This window comes from Danio rerio, chromosome 2, assembly GCF_049306965.1.
Source record: "Danio rerio strain Tuebingen ecotype United States chromosome 2, GRCz12tu, whole genome shotgun sequence".
In the NCBI taxonomy this organism is placed as follows: domain Eukaryota; kingdom Metazoa; phylum Chordata; class Actinopteri; order Cypriniformes; family Danionidae; genus Danio; species Danio rerio.
In genome coordinates this window covers 54,476,673-54,497,726 of record NC_133177.1, presented here as the reverse complement: position 1 = coordinate 54,497,726, position 21,054 = coordinate 54,476,673, and the positions used below count along the sequence as shown (strand labels likewise).

The window sequence follows — 21,054 nt, the reverse complement described above, 5'->3', positions numbered from 1 at the left end:
AAATCAATAACCATTGCTCCAGGCGACACACTGATGCTTTATGAAGCGAAACAATCAATCTGTGTGGGGAATTAAACATTATTTACAATATTATTAGCTTTTAACTGTAAATGTTTTGTTTTGGTTTCAAATGTTTTTATTTTTTTCTGGGTTAACTATCCTATTAAGCGATTCATTCTTTAATCTAAATGACTCTGATATATATATATATATATATATATATATATATATATATATATATATATATATATATATATATATATATATATATATATATTGGAGAGGACTACAAAAGCAGCAAAATACATGAAAAAGAGAGAGAGAAAAGAGAAAAAAAGAAAGAACATGATATAAACTTGAGGGTAAGACATTTAAGAATCAATAACAGTACATAAATTAAAGTCATTACAAAATGAAATAGTTCTGTTTGCTTTCTTACTTTTAGATAATGAAATTAAATGTATATAATCACTAAATTCTTGCAAAAAAAAAACAAACAAAAAAAAAACTGGAAAATATGGTTTGGTATTAGAAAATTTGCATTTGTGGATATGGAATTTACAAAAAAAATAAGTTACATTTTTAACAAAACAAGCATTTCTCCTAGTAGAGGCAGATTCATAATAACCAAAAAATAATTAATTCAAAAGAAACAGAAACATCTTGTTGTATATTATCATTAATAAATGAGCCAATATGTTTCCAAAATTGTACAGCAAAATGAAAATTTTACACCAATATTAGAATGAAACTTTTTCAAAAATTGTTTAATAGGATAAATTTTGTTGATCAATTTAAAGACAGTTCTCTGACCTTGTTGGTGAGGAAATATTTTAGTTGCAAAGACCATATTTTTTCCCATATCAAATCTCTATATAGTCAACCTCCTGTCTAAACTCCTGTTGAACAGGTTTAAGTGACGCCGTACGGGGGGCGTGGCGTCGCGCGTTCAGCGAGGAGACGCAGAGAACGTGAAGGAGCAGCTGGGAGCGGCGTGGACATGTGAGTACACCGAGCTGACACTTTCACAACTATTAAATTACTTCTGACGAGCAGTTTTTAGCGTGTATGCCATTGTAAACGCGCAACCGAGTTCGCAAAGGTTTACATTAAGGCACAAAGTTGACAGTTTCTGTTTCAACTCCTTTAACACTATAGAGTGCGGATAATACTGCTTAAATTAGTTCATGAAGCAAAACAGTCAACGCTAGATAATAACATGACTAACGGTAGTTATGGTGTGTTTATTCATCTTAGCGATAATAATAATGCAATTAGTCTATTACTATTGTTGCTGTATTGTTGTTAGTTCGGGTCCAACAGATATTAACAGATATACCATTTAATTTTAACTATTATCTATGAAGTTTAGGATATTTATATCGTCATTTAATGTTAGCTAAATATCTCATTGGAATCATTTTGTCTCTCGCCATTCCTATAACCATAAACAAAAACTCTGATGTCTACTGTAATACATTTTTTTTAAATTAAAATCATCACTAATTTATATATAGTTGGAGGCAAAATTATTAGTTGGCTCTCCTGTGAATATTTTATTATTTTTCAAATTTATTAACTGCTGTTTTAATCACATTTTTTTAAAACACAATAGCTTTCATAACAAAATTATTTTGCTTTTGCCACGATAACGGTTAATAATATGCTACTAGTAAGAAAGGATTAACTAAGTTAATTAGGTTAACTTGGCAAGTGAATAGTACTTTGTTTTAGGGGCTAACAATGTTGACCTGAAGTTTAATTAAAATATATATATATATATATATTTTGCTAAACTATAAGAAATAAGACTTTATACAGAAGAAAAGAATAATAGCAAATACTGTGGAAAAATGTTATTGTTCTGTTAAACACCACTTTGGATATACATTGCTCAGCATAATATATGAGTACACCCTCACGAATTTCTCATTTAAGTTAATATTTAATGAGATAGGAAGCTTTACAGTATTATATTTGTGTATAAGCAATTTCATGCAAATGTCAACCTTGCCATGGGAAAAATCAAGTTTTCACCAAAAAACGGAAATAGTTTCTGGGTTTTTTTTGTGAGCAACTATTTTACAGTACTTTAAAAATACTCAAATATATGTCTCTGTCAATGTTTTCAAACTATTCCATTTAATTTACCAAAGCCACACAAGTGGCAATTTCACATCTGTCACATCAATAACGACACTTTTTTCCTCATAAATGTGAAAATATCAAATAAAATAAAATTTTTGTTCTATAGTGAGCCGACTCTTATCCTTTTGATTAGCATTGTTTCTTTTGGGTTGTGCAGTTTAATTCACAGAATTTCTACGAAGAATGTTGTATGCTGTAAACCTGCAGACTTTTTTCATCACATCCATAACGCATGTTTATTTTCCTCATTTAAAGTACAAAACATGTCTACAGATTGATATTTTTCAGATCCCTTTACTTTGTGGTTAGTTGTTCTGCAAAATATAATCAGATGTTTCAATATAATGTAAAATTCACTTTCTATGCGAATTTATGTTTTGAGTTTTTACTGCAAATGTCACATCCATAACGCTGGGATTGCTCATATATAGGTTAAATGAGTAAGCATTAAAGTCAACCCTGGAGCTAATCTAACAAAATAACTTATGAAAATGGTCCAAAATTACTACACCCAAATTTATGTTTGGGAAAAAAATGTAAATAAACAAAATTCAAAGAGCAAAATTCAAGAGAAACCAAATATTTCTAAAAGTTAGGTGACTTATCTTAATATTAACGTTTAACTAAAATAACTTGCTTTAAAACGTGTTTACAAACCAGCCTAACAAGTTGTTCTTGTATGAGGCCTGTAACAAACCTGAAAATCTCAAAAGCACATCTGAGTGCATGTACAGAAACAAGCGTCTCCTTATGTAGTTTCAACAAGTGTACTGCTGAGGAATGGTTTGCAAAACTTTGAAAATACAATTGTAATCATGGGCAAAGCAGTGGCGCAGTAGGTAGTGCTGGTGCAAGAAGGTCGCTGGTTCGATCCTCGTCTATGTTGGTGTTTCTGTGCGGAGTTTGCATGTTCTCCCTGTGTTCGCGTGGGTTTCCTCCGGGTACTCCGGTTTCGCCCAGTCCAAACACATACGGCACAGGTGAATTGGGTAGGGTAGAGATGGGTTGCGGCTGGAAGGGCATCCGCTGCGTAAAAACATGCTGGATAAGTTGGCGGTTCATTCTGCTGTGGCGACCCCAGATTAATAAAGGTACTAAGCCGACAAGAAGATGAATGAATTGTAATCATTTAATCCAGTGGTTCTCAAACTGTGGTAGGTGTACCTCTAGTTGTACGCAGGCTTCCTTCTAGTGGTACACGGAGGAATCGCTGAATAATTAAAGAAAAAACACAATTTTAACCCTTTAACGTGTACGATAACACAGCTGTGATCAGGAAACTGATTTTAATAGGCTAAACCTTTTATTTCATTTTCAATTTTCTAATGTATTCGCTCATTTGAAGATAATTTCCTCCCCATATTTGTAATGGTTGTTGGGAGCGTATGCCGTATTTATATATCCCAATGTTGACACGTTTAGTTTAATCACTTGCTTTTTTAACCCACAGTGAGCAGATCTAATTTCTCATTTAAATTTTTTAATCCAATTCGAATATTTAAAATACAAGTAAATGTTTAGATTTCAAAGATATACAAATAAGTCATATATACATGCAACTTATATTTCAAAATTTATCAACAAGAGTTAATGAATGGGATGACAAAGTATAGCCTATATTTGTGAGGTCCAATTTCCAGGTTTTAATGAATACGCTACTTCATGATAATACTTTACATTTAAGTACAACGGTGCCATTTTTAAACAACTTTTAAAAGCACATTTTAATAAAAAAAAATCAGTTTTATTTATTTTTTTACATAAAAGCACACTACAGTGTTAATGTTCAAACTATTTATGATAGTTAAAGTGGCTGACAATAATAAATATTTATAATAATGGTAATTAATCTGCCTTGTTTTTGAACTGTGCAGAGCTTTAGCTGCTTAATTAAGCCTACTACACTACTGTATTTCAATACCAGTCATTATGCTGGTACGTGAAGAGACTACTTTTTTCTGAGGTGGTGCTTGGTGAAAAAAGTTTGAGAACCACTGATTTAATCCATTTGAAATGCTGTTTAAATTATGGTGATGGCCAAACATGATGTCTGGCAAAAGAAAAATGATTTATTTGCCCTTTTTTAAAAATAATATGATGATCTGTTGTTTCAGATTTTCCAAGTTTACGTGGTAGGAGATTGCTTTATTGCTCAGTTGTTTAATTTGTGGTAATGCATATTGAGGAATGGCTACGAATCAAATACAAGCGATAGTTTATGAACATGAATAGCTAATGAATATGAATAATTGTTGTTTCATTGTACACTTTTTTTTCCTTTTAGCTTTTTTCACTTATTTATTTTTAAATAAAATTTAAACTCATATTTTTTAATAAACTTTTAATTAGTAAATACCTTAACCAAGTTTAATGTTTTTCTCTTCCCAATATAACATGCTTATTTATATTTTGATGATATTGTTAATCTTGTCGGGTCATTAAAAACAAATATTGTTCAAATGTCTTGTCTGGACATAATTTTTGGCCACTACTGGACTTAAAACTGGACTAAGATGCTTAAATGTTCTGACATTGTTCACTTTTGACTCTTTCTAGAGGTACTATATGCATTTGATCAGATCCGTTTTAAATACAGCACGTCTCTCACATACTTGGTTGAACAAATCAACCAAAATGCATCTTAATGAGCAGGGGGTCTTAGTTATAAAAGTAGTATTCACAAAATGGCAGCAGAAATGTGTCTGGTGCATATATAGAGAAAAGAGCGTTTTTACAGGTGGTTTGTCAAGCCCACTCAACTGCGTGAAGCACACTTCAGAAATGCACAATGTTTGTCAAGAGATATCGAGTTATTGTAAGAAAATACATATGTTTAAAAGATTTTAAATGATTTGGAATTTGAAAAATTAGTCTGTCTATTACTAAAACTTCTTATAATTGTAATTTTATGTGTACTGATGAATGAATGATGCTATTTGTTTTTTCGTTAAGCTCACACCAGCTGTGTGTACTGTTAAAGGGATTGTTCACCCAAACCTGCAAATTCTGTCATCATTTACTCACCATTCACTTGTTCCAAACCTGTTTGAGTTTCCTGTAACCTGTAACCATTGACTTCCATAGCAGGAAAAACAAATACAATGGAAGTCAATGGTTACAGATCTCCAACATTCTTAGAAATATATTTTTTGTGTTCAACAGAAAGAAATAAAACAAGAGAGGGTAAATGATGCAGAGTTTACTTTTTACCTAAATGTAAGCTTTGATTAGGTGACACTGGATGTATTTGTCAACTCTGCAAAACTAGAATACTTCTGTTGAACACAAAGGAAAATATTTTGAAGAGAGCTGAAAACCTGTAACCATTGACTTCCATAGTATGTATTTGTCCTACTATGGTTGCAGGTTTCTAATGTTCTTCAAAACATTTTCATTTGTGTTTAACAGAATAAAGTAACTAATGGTTTGGAGCCACTTAATTTTAAAATAGGCAGGTATTTTGGGTGAACTATCACTTTAATCTTATCCAAGACACTTTTATAAAATAGATTTTTTAAAAATCTCAGTTTGCTTCTTTCTTGGTAAAATAAATACTACAATGATAATGAATTCATTATTCAATTCAATTAAAAAACATTCAAATCTAGATTTAAAACACATCTGCTTTGCTGTGTCTAAAGTGAATGAGCACTGTGCTGCGTCTGACAGGTCACACTTTTTTTCTTTTCTTTTTTTATTCCTGTTTTAACACTTTTTAATGTTTTTTATATTTTTATTCTTTGTTGTTTTTATGCCTTATATTACAGGGTTTCTGCAGGTTTCACCAAGTCAAATTTAAGACTTTTAAAGACCTTTTTAAGACCATGAAGAAAACAATTTCAGACTTGTAAAGGGCCAAATGCTACAGACTTTTTAATGGCCCAACAGAATAAAAAAGTACTTGCCCCATCAAAAAAACTAATTCTAATCAGCTATTTCTTAGCTACATATTTTAAATCATGTCAAAAACAAGCAGACCCTACTTTTATACATACTCATTTTTTTTCAAGATAACTTCAAACAAAATCTTTCAAATCTAAATGTACACTAAAAAAAAAAATATTTAAAGATTATTCCTTGGATTTACTCATTTTTATTTACATTAAGTGGTTGTAAACAATTTATTTGGCCTGAATTTAAACAAACAAATTAAGTTGAACATTATTAAACTTAATTTGTCTGTTAAAATTCAACACAAATAAATTGTTTGCAACAGTTCTGCATGCAACACTTTTTCAGTGATGCACAACAGACTGTTATAATATTAGTTATGAATAGAGTTTTTCTATAAGTTTATTGAGGTGTATTGTTGGTGATTGAATCGACTGGGTAGCTTTACATAAGCAAAGAAAAAATAAGACCCATTTAAAATGATTTACGACCTACAAGACAATATTTCAGTCAATTTAAGACATTTTAGACCCTGCAGATACTGCAGAAGCACTTTGAATTGCCATTGTTTATGAAATGTGCTCTATAAATAAACTTTATTCATTCATTTTTTTTGGCTTAGTGCTGTATTTATCAGGGGTCGCCACATTGGATTGGATTGCCAACTATTTTAGCATATGTTTTACGCAGCAGATGCTGCAACCCAGTACTGGGAAACACCCATACACTCTCACATTCACACACTCATACACTATGGCCAATTTTTGTTTACCCAATTCACCTAAACCGCATGTCTTTGGAGTGTGGGGGACACCCGCGCCAACATGGGGAGAACATTCAAACTCCACACAGAAACGGCAACTGGCACAGCCGGGATTTGAACCAGCGACCTTTGCTGTGAGGCGACAGTGCTAACCACTGAGCCACCGTGCTGCCCAAATAAATAAACTTGCCTTAATAATAATAATAAAAATAATAATAATAATAATAATACATGCTCTTGTCTTGTAATTCCAGGGAGGACGTTCTGCTGTGGGTTGTGGGTGTGCTGTTACTCCTGTTCTGCACTCTGGATGTGTGGTATTACCTGCGTGCCGTGTTGGTGGTGACCAAAGCCTGGTTCCTCTCACCTGTGTTTGACGTGACCGGAGAGCAGACAGCCAGCGGACGCGTGGTTCTCAATGATATAGACCTGTGCCACATGAACAACGCTCGATACCTACGCGAGTGCGACTTTGCCAGATTGTCTTTGTACACCCGTAATGGAGTCTTCAAGGCTTTGAGGGCACTCGGGGCCACAGCGGTGGTCGGAGCAACTACCATCCGCTACAGACGGCCGCTGTGTGTCGGCGAGGCGTTTGAGCTGCGCAGTCGAATCGTCAGCTGGGATGAGAAATCCTTTTATCTGGAGCAGCGCTTCGTGTCTTGTAAAGATGGGATGGTCTCGGCTGTTATGTTCTGCAAGCAGAATGTTCTGCGCAGCACTCCAGACAAGATCCTGCAATACCTGTGCAAGAGAAAGGTGAGCGGCTGTCAAACATTTATTACGTTGGACTGAAATATATATGGCTTATAGGGCTGCACAAATCCAAAATGTGTCATGATAATAGGCATGAGTCAGTATAAGACTCTGACGGTGTGATAACCTTCTTTTTTACACTCACCGGCCACTTAATTAGGTACATCTGTCCAACTGCTCGTTAACGCATATTTCTAATCTGCCTATTACTTGGCAGCAACTCAATGCATTTAGGCATGTAGACATGGTCAATACAATCTGCTGCAGATCTTAATCCAATAGAGCAGTTGTTCTCAAAGTGGGGGTCGGGACCCCTCGAGGGGTCGCGGGACAATGAAGAGGGGTCGCCTGGTGATTTTCAAAAATCTATTTATTTTTATTAAACCATAAGAATGACCATATTTTATCCATATCCTACTGATGAGAAAAAATAGACATTTATAGTTACTCTATACGATATAGTTACTATAGTAGCTTATAGTTAATAATTCTGTTTGATTGCGACCCCTGGGGTAATTACATTGTATTAAAGACACAGCGATAGCGTCAGATGCAGCAGATTGATTTTGTAACACCAGGCATGGCTTTCTGGCCCATTTACAGCACTGACACACATAAAAAAATTAAACGAAGAACATACCTGGGTGTATTAGTGTGTGTGCGCCATTGCGTGCAAGGTTTCGGTATTTATAACCACCTCAGGATATTGGAAGTCGCGAGTCTCTGGCATTGTCATTTTGGGGGTCGCAGGCTGAAATGTTTGGGAACCTCTGCAATAGAGCACCTTTGGCATGTGGTGGAATGGGAGAACAAATCTACAGCTGTGCGGTGCTGTCATGTCAATATGGAGCAAAATCTCTGAGAGATATTTCCAGTACATTGTTGAATCTATGCCACATAGGATTAAGGCAGTTCTTAAGGCAAAAGAGGGTTCAGCTTGGTGTACCTAATAAAGTGGCCGGTGAGTGTATATGACTGGGTAAAAAAATTTTTTTTCTGTACTGAATTTTGTAAGAATCTTTAAGTAGTTGCTGTTTGGTGAACCCAGAGCAGAAAATAAACATTGATGCTGGAAGATGAGTAGAATTTCCACCAAGGTTTTCAGTCATTTGTGGTGTTTAAATCTGAAACGTTTGAACCTTAACATATTTATTTATTTTTATATATATATTTTTTTAGATTTAATTAGCTTAGAAAAATATCTATTAGCTGTTTAGTTTGTGATCATTACATATATTTATTTTATTTGCTGATAAAATAGCATTTTACAAGTTGTTTCTGTTGTAAGAAATATTGTTATCGGAGTCTGTATTGCATGTCACACATTTTCCCAGTATTGCGCAGCCCTAATGGCTTGCATTTTTTTTCTTTTCTCAACTTTAATTTAAATGGTTTTAAATGTAATTTTTTCTTGTAAAAGTAGGATGTGTGCTTATTTTTTTCAGCCGTTTATTATTAATTTTTATTTTTTATTTTTTTGCTATAATATATTTTGATAATGATTTACAGACTAAAATGTACTTCAGTGTAATAATAGTTTAAATATCATTAATATATTTGTATGCATAATTTTAGCCATTTATTAGCAAGAGGTTTTTAGATCTTTAAATTGTCTATGATTACTTAGTATTTTATGTTTTAGTAACCACAGGGCAGAATAGGCTTTCATTTTTACATAAAACATATGTGTTACATTGAAAGATGGAACACCATATGACTCATGACATCTTATTTTCACGAAATATATTTTATACATTAGACGTGTGTGTATATGTATACAAGAGTCTAATGTTTATATATATATATATATATATATATATATATATATATATATATATATATATATATATATATATATATATATATATATATATATAAATATACACATATATATATATATATATATATATATATATATATATATATATATATATATATATATATATATAAATATACATATATATATATATATATATATATATATATATATATACATATATATATATATATATATATATATATATATATATATATATATATATATATATATATATATATATATATATATATATATATACATACATACACAGTTGAAGTCAGAATTATTAGCCCCTCTTGAATTTTTTTTCTTCTTTTTTAAATATTTTCCAAATGATGTTTAACAGAGCAAAGAATTTTTCACAGTATGTCTGATAATATTTTTTCTTCTGGAGAAATCTTATTCGTTTTATTTCAGCTAGAATAAAAGCAGTTTTAAATTTTTTTAACACCATTTATGGACAAAATTATTAGCCCCTTTAAACTAATTTTTTTTTGATAGTCTACAGAACAAAACCACTGTTATACAATAACTTGCCTAATTACCCTAACCTGCCTAGTTAATCTAATTAACCTAGTTAAGCCTTTAAATGTCACTTTAAGCTGTATAGAAGTGTCTTGAAAAATATCTAGTCAAATATTATTTACTGTCATCATGGCAAAGATAAAATAAATCAGTTATTAGAAATGAGTTACTTAAACTATTATGTTTAGAAATATGTTGAAAAAAATCTTCTCTCTGTTAAACAAAAATTGGGGGAAAATAAACAGAGGGGCTAATAATTGAGGGGGGCTAATAATTCTGACTTCAACTGTATGTATATATATATAACACAAATATTAAACACAATATCACACTCACATTGTTAGTTTGATGGCATAATTGTGTAAATAAAAGAGAAAATCAAACACCCTTTGTCCCTTTGTATGAGGAACTACTGTCTTCCGCCATTCATTCACATCCACAGCCGATGATCAAAACAGCAGAAAACGTTCCTTAAAAACACAACGTCACTTTAAAGCTAGTGTTTGAATTATTCATAATTTCTGAAGTGATGACAAAACAAGTTATTTTGCTCATGCTTTAGGATTATAAGGCTATATGGCATGAATTTCCATCAGTCTACAGATATCTCACAGTATTTCTCTGTTGAAAACAGGAGATCACAATAATTAACCCAGAAAAAGCCAAACCAAATCAAACACTAAAAGATTACTATGGTATAAATACAGCACTACACAATACAAAAGGGAGAGTTCGACTTGGAATGTGATTTACCTGTTTTATAAACATTTGATTAGGTGTAGATTGAAATACAAAAAGAAAACAGCTTTTCTCCCCTGAGGACTTATTATGTGGTCTGGCGCCATCTTGTGGCTGCCGATCATCAATTTCTGCTACCACTGACTCACTGAATGTCTAAAATCTAAATAACTATGTGTGTGTAATATATATATATATATATATATATATATATATATATATATATATATATATATATATATATATATATATATATATATATATATTGTATTATATAACAATTATATTTTGAATTTAAATAATTTTTTCTTGCGTTTACATTCATTTTACATTTGAATAGCAAAAATTACAAGTTTCAGTATTTTAAATGTGTTTAATCGCGATTATTCTTTTTAAAAAGGTGCGATTAATTAGTTAATTTTTTTTAATCGATTGACATGGCTTCAATTGTTTTGACCAAATCAAATTTTACAAGTGTGACTCCTAAGTTCACAAGCAAAATGTCTTCATTTACTCTCCTGCATGTTGTTCAGATTGAGTGTGTATCCTCTAATTTACAAAAGTCTGACATTTATGAACTGCCTTTGTAGGTTGAAGTGCCCGAGTTTCCTGAAGACCTGCAGCACTGGATCAATTTCATCACGGCCAGCAGCAAAGCCCTGAGGGGGGAAAGTCAGCTCCATGATAAAAAGAGCCAATGAAGACTTGCTGCCTTTAAATGAACTCAAACACACTGCTTTACAAAACAGCAACATGCATTCAACTCTCAGGCGTTTGGACACTCCAGAGCACAATAATAATCTGACTTCTGCTGTAGTTCATAAACCTGGGTCATGCCATATTATGACTTGTGCAGATTGTAAGATTATGAATAGCCATGAATATATGCTTAAAATCGATGCATAAACAAATGATTATTTTTATTTGCATTTCAGATTTAACAAAACAATAAAAGCAAAAATAAGAACAAAAAATAATATATATTAAAACAAATATGACACATAATGCAAAATATAGACATCACAATATTTAATAATTGAATTAAATTAAAATATTAAGTGTATTTAATAATGTTAATAAAATATAGTGATACAATTATTTAATTAATTTACATTATTTTGCCTTTTTGGCGCAGTGAGAAGCACAATCGCCTCACAGCAAGAAGGTCGCTGGTTTGAGCCCCAGCTTAGTCAGTTTCCATTTCTGTGTGGAGTTTGCATGTTCTCCTCTTGTTGGTGTGTGTTTCCTTCGAGTGCTTTGGTTTCCCCCACAGTCCAAAGACATGTGCTATAGATGAATTGGGTAAGCCAAATCGGCCGTAGTGTTTGTGTGTGAATGAGTGTGTATGGGTGTTTCCCATTGACGGGTTGCAGCTGGAAGGGCATCTGCTGTGTAAAACATATGCTGGATAAGTTGGTGGGTTATTCTCCTGTGGCGACCCGAGATTAATAAAGGGACTAAGACAAAAATAAAGTGTGTGTGGGTGTGTGAGTGGGTGTGTGGGTGGGTGGGTGGGTGTGTGTGTGTGTGAGTGATGCTAAAATATTAATTATTATTATGCTAAAACGTATATACAAAATGTATGGCTTTTTACTTTTAGTATTTTTATGACTTCTTTTCAAGAAATTAGGTTTGGGTGCTCAAAAATTGCATTTATGATGAAATATTGAATACATATAAAGTAAATCAGCGGACAGTATTTTCTAGTGTAATATTTTTTGGTGTGGTATCATGGTGTATTACTGCCATCGACTGGACTGGAGTGTGAAGTGTTTGTAGAAAAGGATAAAAAAAATAGCAGTAATAAATAAATATATGTGCAGTGCTAAGCATATATAGGTTCACCCCTCACAAATCTATCTTTGAAATTTATTTATTTAATAGGAAGCTCTATAATATTATATTTGTGCAGATACAGTTGAAGTCAGAATTATTAGCCCCTCGAATTATTAGCCCCCCTGAATTATTTGCCCCCCTGTTTATTTTTTTCACCTATTTCTGTTTAATGGAGGGAAGATTGTTTTAGCACATTTCTGAGCATAATAGTTTTAATAACTCATTTCTAATAACTGATTTATTTTATCTTTGCCATGATGACAGTAAATACTATTTGACTAGATATTTTTCAAGGCACTTCTATACAGCTTAAAGTGACATTTACAGGCTTAACTGGGTTAATAAAGTGAACTAGGCAGGTTAAGGTAATTAGGCAAGTTATTGTATAACGATGGTTTGTTCTGTAGATTATCGGGGGGAAATATAGCTTAAAGGGGCTAATAATTTTATCCCAAAAATGGTTTTTAAAAACTTAATAACTGCTTTTTTTTCTAGCCAAAATAAAACAAATAAGACTTTCTCCAGAAGAAAAAATATTATCAGACTGTAAACATTTCCTTGCTCTGTTAAACTTTAAACTTTAAATTTGTGAAATAATTCAAAAAAGATTTTAAAAAACGGAAGGGGGACTAATAATTCTGACTTTAACTCAAAAAATTAAAACAAATCAGAAATAGCTGAAAAAAGGTTCCTGAGCTCTGGGCTATAGAGTACAAAAATCACTGAAAACAGTAGCTACTTTAGTAGCTTTACCATTTAACAAAGTACTAAAGGATGAAGCCATAATAACAAGTTCAATAATAAAGTGTAAAATATAAGGGAGGTTTTCAAAAACCTACATTTATGAATGAGGAAATTTTCAAAGCATAAATTGTTATTAACCAGGTAACGCTGTGTAAAATTCTTTAGTTACACAGTTCAACAAGTGTATCACAAAAAGGGTTTACATGCATATTGACATGAGACATTCTGAGCCCAAAGTAACTCTGGATATGTGCAATTGCAGAAAATATGCTCAGTGGTTTCAATATCACTTTCAGAAAATCTTTTTTTTTTTTTTGTATTTTCTGAACATTTCCAGTCATGTGCATAACTATCTTACAATATTACACATTTTAGCATAACATTTCACATTCAGAAAATCTTCCAAACGTGATCTCTGCTGGATGACAGAAGTTTGGCGTCACGCCGTTCAAAGGGCGGCCTTGATGTAGTCACGTGGTCACGTTAAACCAATCGGAGCGCAGTACCTCTAAGCGCGGAAGTGCGTGAAGCCGGTTTTCGGGTGTCCATCGCGTGAGTACCAACCGCATCATATTTGACAAAATAACGAAGATAAACATTAACGAATGCACTTCGCTTGTCTGTACTTTTATATTAATACGGAAACCGGTACACTTAGGATAGGTTTTACTGCACGACCTTGTCAATGTTCTCCATCAGAGGGCTAATATTTAATCTAAAATACGATATTTCATTCATTTCCGAAATATACGATTACATTTATCGAATTACATTTATAAATATCCGCGAGAAGTATGTAATAATGTATTGGCGCTAATTCAGTAGTGTCCACTGAAGCCGGGGCACTGCTGACAGCCTCGCAGGTTTCCTTGTTTTACACTAATACGGAAACATGTCGAGTTAAAATAGGTTTTACTTCACAATGTTCTTCACATAAGCTCTGATATTTAATCTTAATTTCAATATCTCATTATTTTCCGAAATGTACGAATTAATAGCCTATTTTTTAAAGGCATCGTGTGTATATATATATATATATATATATATATATATATATATATATATATATATATATATATATATACATACATACACACACAGTATATACCTGATCAGAAATATGTAATAATGTCCTGCCTGATATCCTGTACTGAAGCTTATTAATGTCATTTTCCTATCTTTTATTATTTTTCTCTTTGTAAGTAGGCTACAGTTAATGCAACTTGTATATAATAATGCAACGTTATAATATAAATCTTCTTTACTTTGAATTGTTTGTTAATTTCCTTTTACTGGAATAATAATAATAATAATGATAATAATAATAATAACAATAGCAGCATGTGGTGAAGCCGGATCACAGGTGTTGTCCTCCTGTTCTGCATCTTTAATTGATGCTGTGAATAATTGATGTGTCACAGAATCATGCTGCTGTGGTTTCTCTCCGGCTCTCTGCTTCTCTTCGGCACTTTTGACGTCTGGTATTTCCTGCGAGGCTTATGGGTGGCGCTCCGCTGCTGCTTCCAGAGTCCCATCCGGGATGTCCTGGCCGAGCAGGTGGTGCACGGCAGGGTTCTGCTGCACGACATGGACTTTATGTGCCACATGAATAACGCCCGGTATCTGCGCGAGTGCGACTTCGCCCGGTTTGCGCACGGCACGCGCATTGGCCTATTCATGGCCGCGCGCGCGCTCAAAGCCACCATGGTTGTCGGAGCCACGACCATCCGGTACAGGCGCTCGCTGGCGCTCGGAGAGGGGTTCGAGCTGCGCACCCGCATTGTGTCCTGGGACGAGAAGTCCTTCTACCTGGAGCAGAGGTTCGTGTCCAAGTCTGACGGCTTCATCTCTGCGGTCATGCTGTGCCGGCAGAACGTCATTCGAGGAAGCCCGCAGAATATACTGGAGTTCCTGTGCAAGAGGAAGGTGAGCATCTTCTGGCTTTTGTTTGTGCATTATTACAGATACAGACTGCTTGTCAGTCGTTTAAGTTCACCCAAACTTGATTTGATTTTTATTTTATTCTTATTTTTTTGTTCAGTTTAACACAAAATAAGTTACTTTGAAGAATCTTGGAAACCATCTTGCACTTCAGTATTAGTTTTTTTACTTATGGAAGTAAATGGTTACAGGTTTTCAGCTTTCTTTAAAATGAGTTCTTTAGTGTTCAACAGAATAAAGAAAGATTGAGTTCACCCAAAAATGATATTTGATTTAATATGTATTATTATTATTATTATTATTATTGTTGTTGTTGTGTTTAGTTAAACACAAGCAAAGTTATTTCGAAGAATATTACAAACCTATAATCTTGGACTTCAGTATAAGTTTTTTTTCTAATGGAAGTCGATGGTTACAGGTTTTCAGAAAATTAGTCATCTTTTACCTAATTTCATTATTTTGTTGTTGTTGTTCATTTAAACACAAAATAAGTTATTTTGAAGAATGTTTGAACCTGTAACCATTGACTTTTATGGTGTAAGGTTTTTCTTATGAAAGTAAATGGTTACTGGTTTTCAGCTTTCTTCAAAATGAGTTCTTTAGTGTTCAACAGAACAAAGAAAGATTGAGTTCACCCAAAAATGAAATTGGTCATATTTAACTTGATTTCATTTTTGTTGTTGTTGTTGTTCAGTTAAACACAAATTAAGTTATTTTAAAGAATGTTTGAACCCATAACCAATGACCTCTATTGTGTTTGGTTTTTATTATGAAAGTAAATGGTTACTGGTTTTCAGCTTTCTTCAAAATGAGTTCATTAATGTTCAACAGAATAAAGAAAGATTGAGTTCACCCAAACAAAAAAAATTGGTCATCATTTGTTTGATTTGAATTTTTTTTTTTAGTTCAGTTAAACACAAAAGAAGTTATTTCGAAGAATGTTGGAAACCTATAATCTTGAGAGGGGTCTGGATGCAGCCCTGGTGCAGTGCAATCTGAGCTGCATCCAATGCTTTTTAATGAGCTCACCTAACCCCACCCATCACAGTGACATCACTCACTCCATTTGAGTGCATTGTGTCTGACATTGCATCGCTAAGTGATGCAATCTCAGCTTGCATCATAAAGGCTGCATCCAGATACTATTGATAATCTTGGACTTCAGTCTTATTATTTTTTTCTTATGAAATTAAATAGTTACAGGTTTTCAGCTTTCTTTAAAATAATGTCTTTAGTGTTAAACAGAATAAAGAAAAGTTTAGTTCACCCCAAAATGAAAATTGGTCTTTTACTTGTTACAAACCTGTTTGACATTTCTTTGTTCAGTTGAACACAAAAGAAGTTATTTTGAAGAATGTTGGAAACCTGTAACCATTGACTTTCATGGTATTTTTATTTATTTTTTCTTATGCAAGGCAATGATAACAGGTTTTCAGCTTTTTTCAAAATGACTTCTTTTGCATTTAATGAATGGAAAAAAATCGCTAATTTATTCTGTTGAACAGAAAATATATTTTGAAGAAAGCTGAAAACCGGTACCAAGTACACGTGCTTGTCAGTCTTAGAAAAGACACTAAAGCATGCTTAACTCAAAAAATATTTTTGCTTCTCGTTCAAACTAATTATTTAAAATGAGCTGAAACAAAACAATGCTTGAGATTCCTTTGGGGCAAGTTAATTATTCTGTGTTCAGTCCACTTCAATTTGTTAAATTTGTGAAGTAAACTCTATTTATTTGTGTTGGGACAACATGTATTATGTGGAACCCAGCATTTTTAGAGTGTTGTCAGCTATAAATAAATAAATAAATATATATATATATATATATATATATATATATATATATATATATATATATATATATATATATATATATATTGCAGCAAGTGCTTGTTAAAATTTATGTGAAAAATATTTTTTATTACTACTTTTTCACTCACTTTTGTGTTAGATCAATTACACTATTAAATTAGTATTATTTAATTAATTTTAATCAAATGTATTTACTTGCATTTAAATATTTCTTTAAATTATTTGTTTTTAAAAACTTGTGGACCCCAAATATGCACTCCCTTCCTAAAACTAAAAAGGCAATAATATATGTTTCAACTTATAAAGAGGGAAATAGTATATTATAAATACTTATACTTTATATACTTATACTTTATATTATAAATACTAATTATTAATAAATTAAAATTATGAATAAAGTATATCAGAATTATATATATATATATATATATATATATATATATATATATATATATATATATATATATATATATATATATATAGTGCACAATATATATTAGTACACTCCTCACAAATCCCCTCACTAATAGGAAGCTATACAATATTGTCTTTGTGCATATACATTAGATAAGTCAGTACTGAAGTCAAATCTGGAGCTTATCTAACAAAAAAACTTACAATAACGGTATGAAAACTAGTACTGTACATCCAAATTTATATGTTATCAAAAATTATTAAATACAAATTTAAAGAAGAGGAAAAATGAAGAGAAACAAACATAATTGGAAATATTTAGTTGAAATTTTGTTGGTTGTGACTTATTTTTGTAATATTTTGCTTGAATTTAATTGTATTATCTTTCAATTTAGAAATATGTTTGGTATTAAAAACATTTTTTTTAAATAAATGTCTGTTTAATAAATCTGTTTTGTTTAAATGCACCATAATACATTTCCTATATTCACTGAGAGATGGACATGTATATATGAAGACTTCAATTGCAAAAACCTCTAAGCGCCGTCTGAAATTTCACATTGAAATGAGCATTTTTCTCAGACTCCTATGTTTATGTTGAGTTATTTAATTTTAAAGACCTTTTCTTTGCCATTAACTTTAAATTACTGAACCTACACACAGGAGCCTGATAAAAATAGGACATTCCAAATGGTTTTAGCATCAGAACTCTTCAGTTCAGTTTATATATAATATATTCATTAGTTTATATAAAAACGAATATATATAAACTATAAATATATATAAACTTTTTTGTGTTGTTATTTTTTACATGAAATGTTTAAATTGAAATCACAATTTTATTTAAATAAGAATTCATATAAAGCAAAAAGACTTGTTTTATATGTTAAATTATTATTTTAAAAATTATTTAAAAATATTTTGTTTTTAAAAAGTTTCTATTTATTGTGCTGCCTCCTTTAATTTTTTAAATAATTTTATATTTTAATATTTTATTAATTATTAAGTTTTTTTTATCGTTTACATGTTGTGGGCCTCCAGGCTTTAAAGCATTACTTTTTGTCTGTGTTGAAAATCCTCACTGTACTGTTAATGTTTATTTAGTGAAATTGTGTTTATTTTAATAAAGTAACAATAAAAAAGTTGCATATCTTTTAAAGCCTGCATTATTTACATGTTTTGTTTTCTCTAAATAACAAACATGAAATTCTATGGCTTACCATGGTACATAAATATGACAGTCATTATCATTGAGCATTATTTTGCTTAAGACACAGTAGTATATCATGTCGCTAGACATGTACCATTGTAACACCGTGATTCCCTTTAAAGTATTTTCACATTGGACTAACTTATATATGTCTGCAATATGAAGGTGGACTGCCCAGACATTTCCGAGGACCTCCAGCACTGGATTCGGTTCATCTCTGCTAGCAGTCAGGCTCTGAGAGCAGAAAGCGGACTGGACGACAAGACCAAATGATCATGTCAGAGCAGACCAAACAGTCATTACCGTAAGCCTTCCTCGTGCATGTAAGTTCCCCGTGATGCTGACCTTAATTCATCTTACTTATCTCCAAGTGTCTGGGTTTTGTGATCCCGAACCTGCGGCTGGTTGGCAGCCTCAGCTCTTTCTCCAAACACACCAGCCCTCCATTTTTAGTTTAGAAGTATTGCAACGCCATCATTACTGTATTTACAGAATCCATTCCAGAAGCTGCAAGAATGAAACTGAAAACACAAGAGCATGAATCTCTGTTGAGAAACAGAGCGCATGAGCGAATGTAGAAAACACTTGACTCCATTGACTTGAACGCTCGGGGCTTCTAAACGCTCCCTTGACCAGATACGCACATGAACGTGACGGGAAAAAAAGCACTGAAATTGATCTGAATGATGAAATTGAGTTTGAGATGTGTGTTGTTTTATTATTATCATATCACCTCATGGATTTGTTCTGTCGGTCAGATATGTTAATGTACTTATTTATTCAATTTTAAAACTGAAATTTTATTATTATTATTATTTATGAAAAGGGATCATGTGATTATTTAACTACAATAAATTGAGATTTGCATAATTTATTAAAGAAGAGTCTATATGTAAAAGAAATGTAAAGGCCTGTATTGAAACTTGAAGACTTGCATTATGAAATAAAAAATGAATTATAAATAACGTGTGTGGATGTTTCTGAGTTTTCTTTATTATTATTATTATGCTTTAAGCAATAAATACAAATACAGTTGAAGTCAGAATTATTAGCCACCCTGTTTATTTTTTCCCCAATTTCTGTTTAAAGGAGAGAAAATTTTCCCAACACATTTCTAAACATAATACTTTTAATAACTCATCTGTAATAAATGATTTATTTTATTTTTGCCATGATGACAGTAAATAATATTTGACTAGATATTTTTCAAGACACTTCTATACAGCTTAAAGTGACATTTAAAGTCTTATTAGGTTAACCAGGCAGGTTAGAGTAATTAGGCAAGTCATTGTATAATGATGGTTTGTTCTGTAGACTATCAAAAAATATATAAAGCTTAAAGGGGCTTAAAATGTAAAAAATAAAAATAAAAACTGCTTTTATTATAGCCGAAATTAAACAAACAAGACTTTCTGCAGAAGAAAATATATTATTAGACATACTGTAAAAATTTCGCCACCAAGACGCCCCATGGCATGCACAGAGCAAAAAGAGCAATTTATATCAATATAATTTAAAAACATTACTGTTTAACCAGATATAATTGATGACTTTGTTTAAAAGACATTTATTTTATCTTGTAATAAAAATTGTGATGACCAAATACTTTCCCATTTAGGAATTCTCACAAATTTTTTCCAATAGGTACTAGAGCTAGGCTTGAAAACAATTCGGTTTAAAAAAAGAAAGGGAATAGATTTATTATTTTTATTGTGTGAAAAACTAATTTTACTACACATTTTATCAGCTTGACTGGTTATGGGCAATCGAACCCAAGTTACATCACTAAATAAGGAAACAATACTAGAATTAATTGCAGAGAAAACAAAAGAGAGTTCATTGGGAGTCACAGGAGTTTCTGAGTTATTAGAAGGGCTTGCTTGTAAACGCAGTTCATGTTTGTTTCAAGTGAGATAAGCGTATATATCTACGTGAGAGAAATTTGCATTATTGCCCTCTAGTGTCAAAACACATGTTACACTCTCAAAGCCCTCCTGCTGTTATTATTAATTTGTCCGTCAAACTCATGTTTGGTCATTACAGCGACATTTACACTTATTAAAAAAATTAATAATGTTTTGAAAGTTGTTTTACACTCACCTTATTAAATATTCCGGGAATAATGAATATGTTAATTTGACCCCGCCCCCACTCATTCCCGCCGCCAGCTTTTCTATGTTTCATCTTCACTCGGTTAACTGAGGTAGACTCCATACAATGGTAAGTGGCAGTCTTAGTTAAATGATTTTATTTCTGTCAGTCACAGCACTTTTATGAGTAAAACTTCAATTGTGAATCGATTTGAGCTTATTAAAAAGAAGAATGTTTCCTTTTTAATAACTGAAAAACTGTTAACGTTAATCTGTTCGTCACGATCTCGTTAAGTGCTTTTATAATGCTTCACGGTTGTGGTGTTATATATAGTGCTCTACAATGTACAATAATCGTCTTATTCAC

The 21,054-nt window shown here is 32.0% G+C and overlaps 2 protein-coding genes across 2 annotated transcripts; both read left to right on the top strand.

Annotated features, from left to right (window-relative positions):
- Positions 1-891: 891 nt before the first annotated feature.
- Positions 892-11,652, top strand: them6 (thioesterase superfamily member 6). The gene is given in 3 exon segments (NM_001122704.1): positions 892-1,002; positions 7,057-7,561; positions 11,231-11,652. Coding segments are annotated over 3 exon segments (618 nt in total). The 5' UTR covers positions 892-1,000; the 3' UTR covers positions 11,342-11,652.
- A 2,082-nt stretch (positions 11,653-13,734) lies between these two features.
- si:ch73-52e5.2 lies at positions 13,735-19,562 on the top strand. Its single transcript, NM_001122629.1, is given in 3 exon segments — positions 13,735-13,772; positions 14,642-15,146; positions 18,763-19,562. Coding segments are annotated over 2 exon segments (609 nt in total). The 5' UTR covers positions 13,735-13,772; positions 14,642-14,645; the 3' UTR covers positions 18,871-19,562.
- The last annotated feature ends 1,492 nt before the right edge of the window (positions 19,563-21,054 follow it).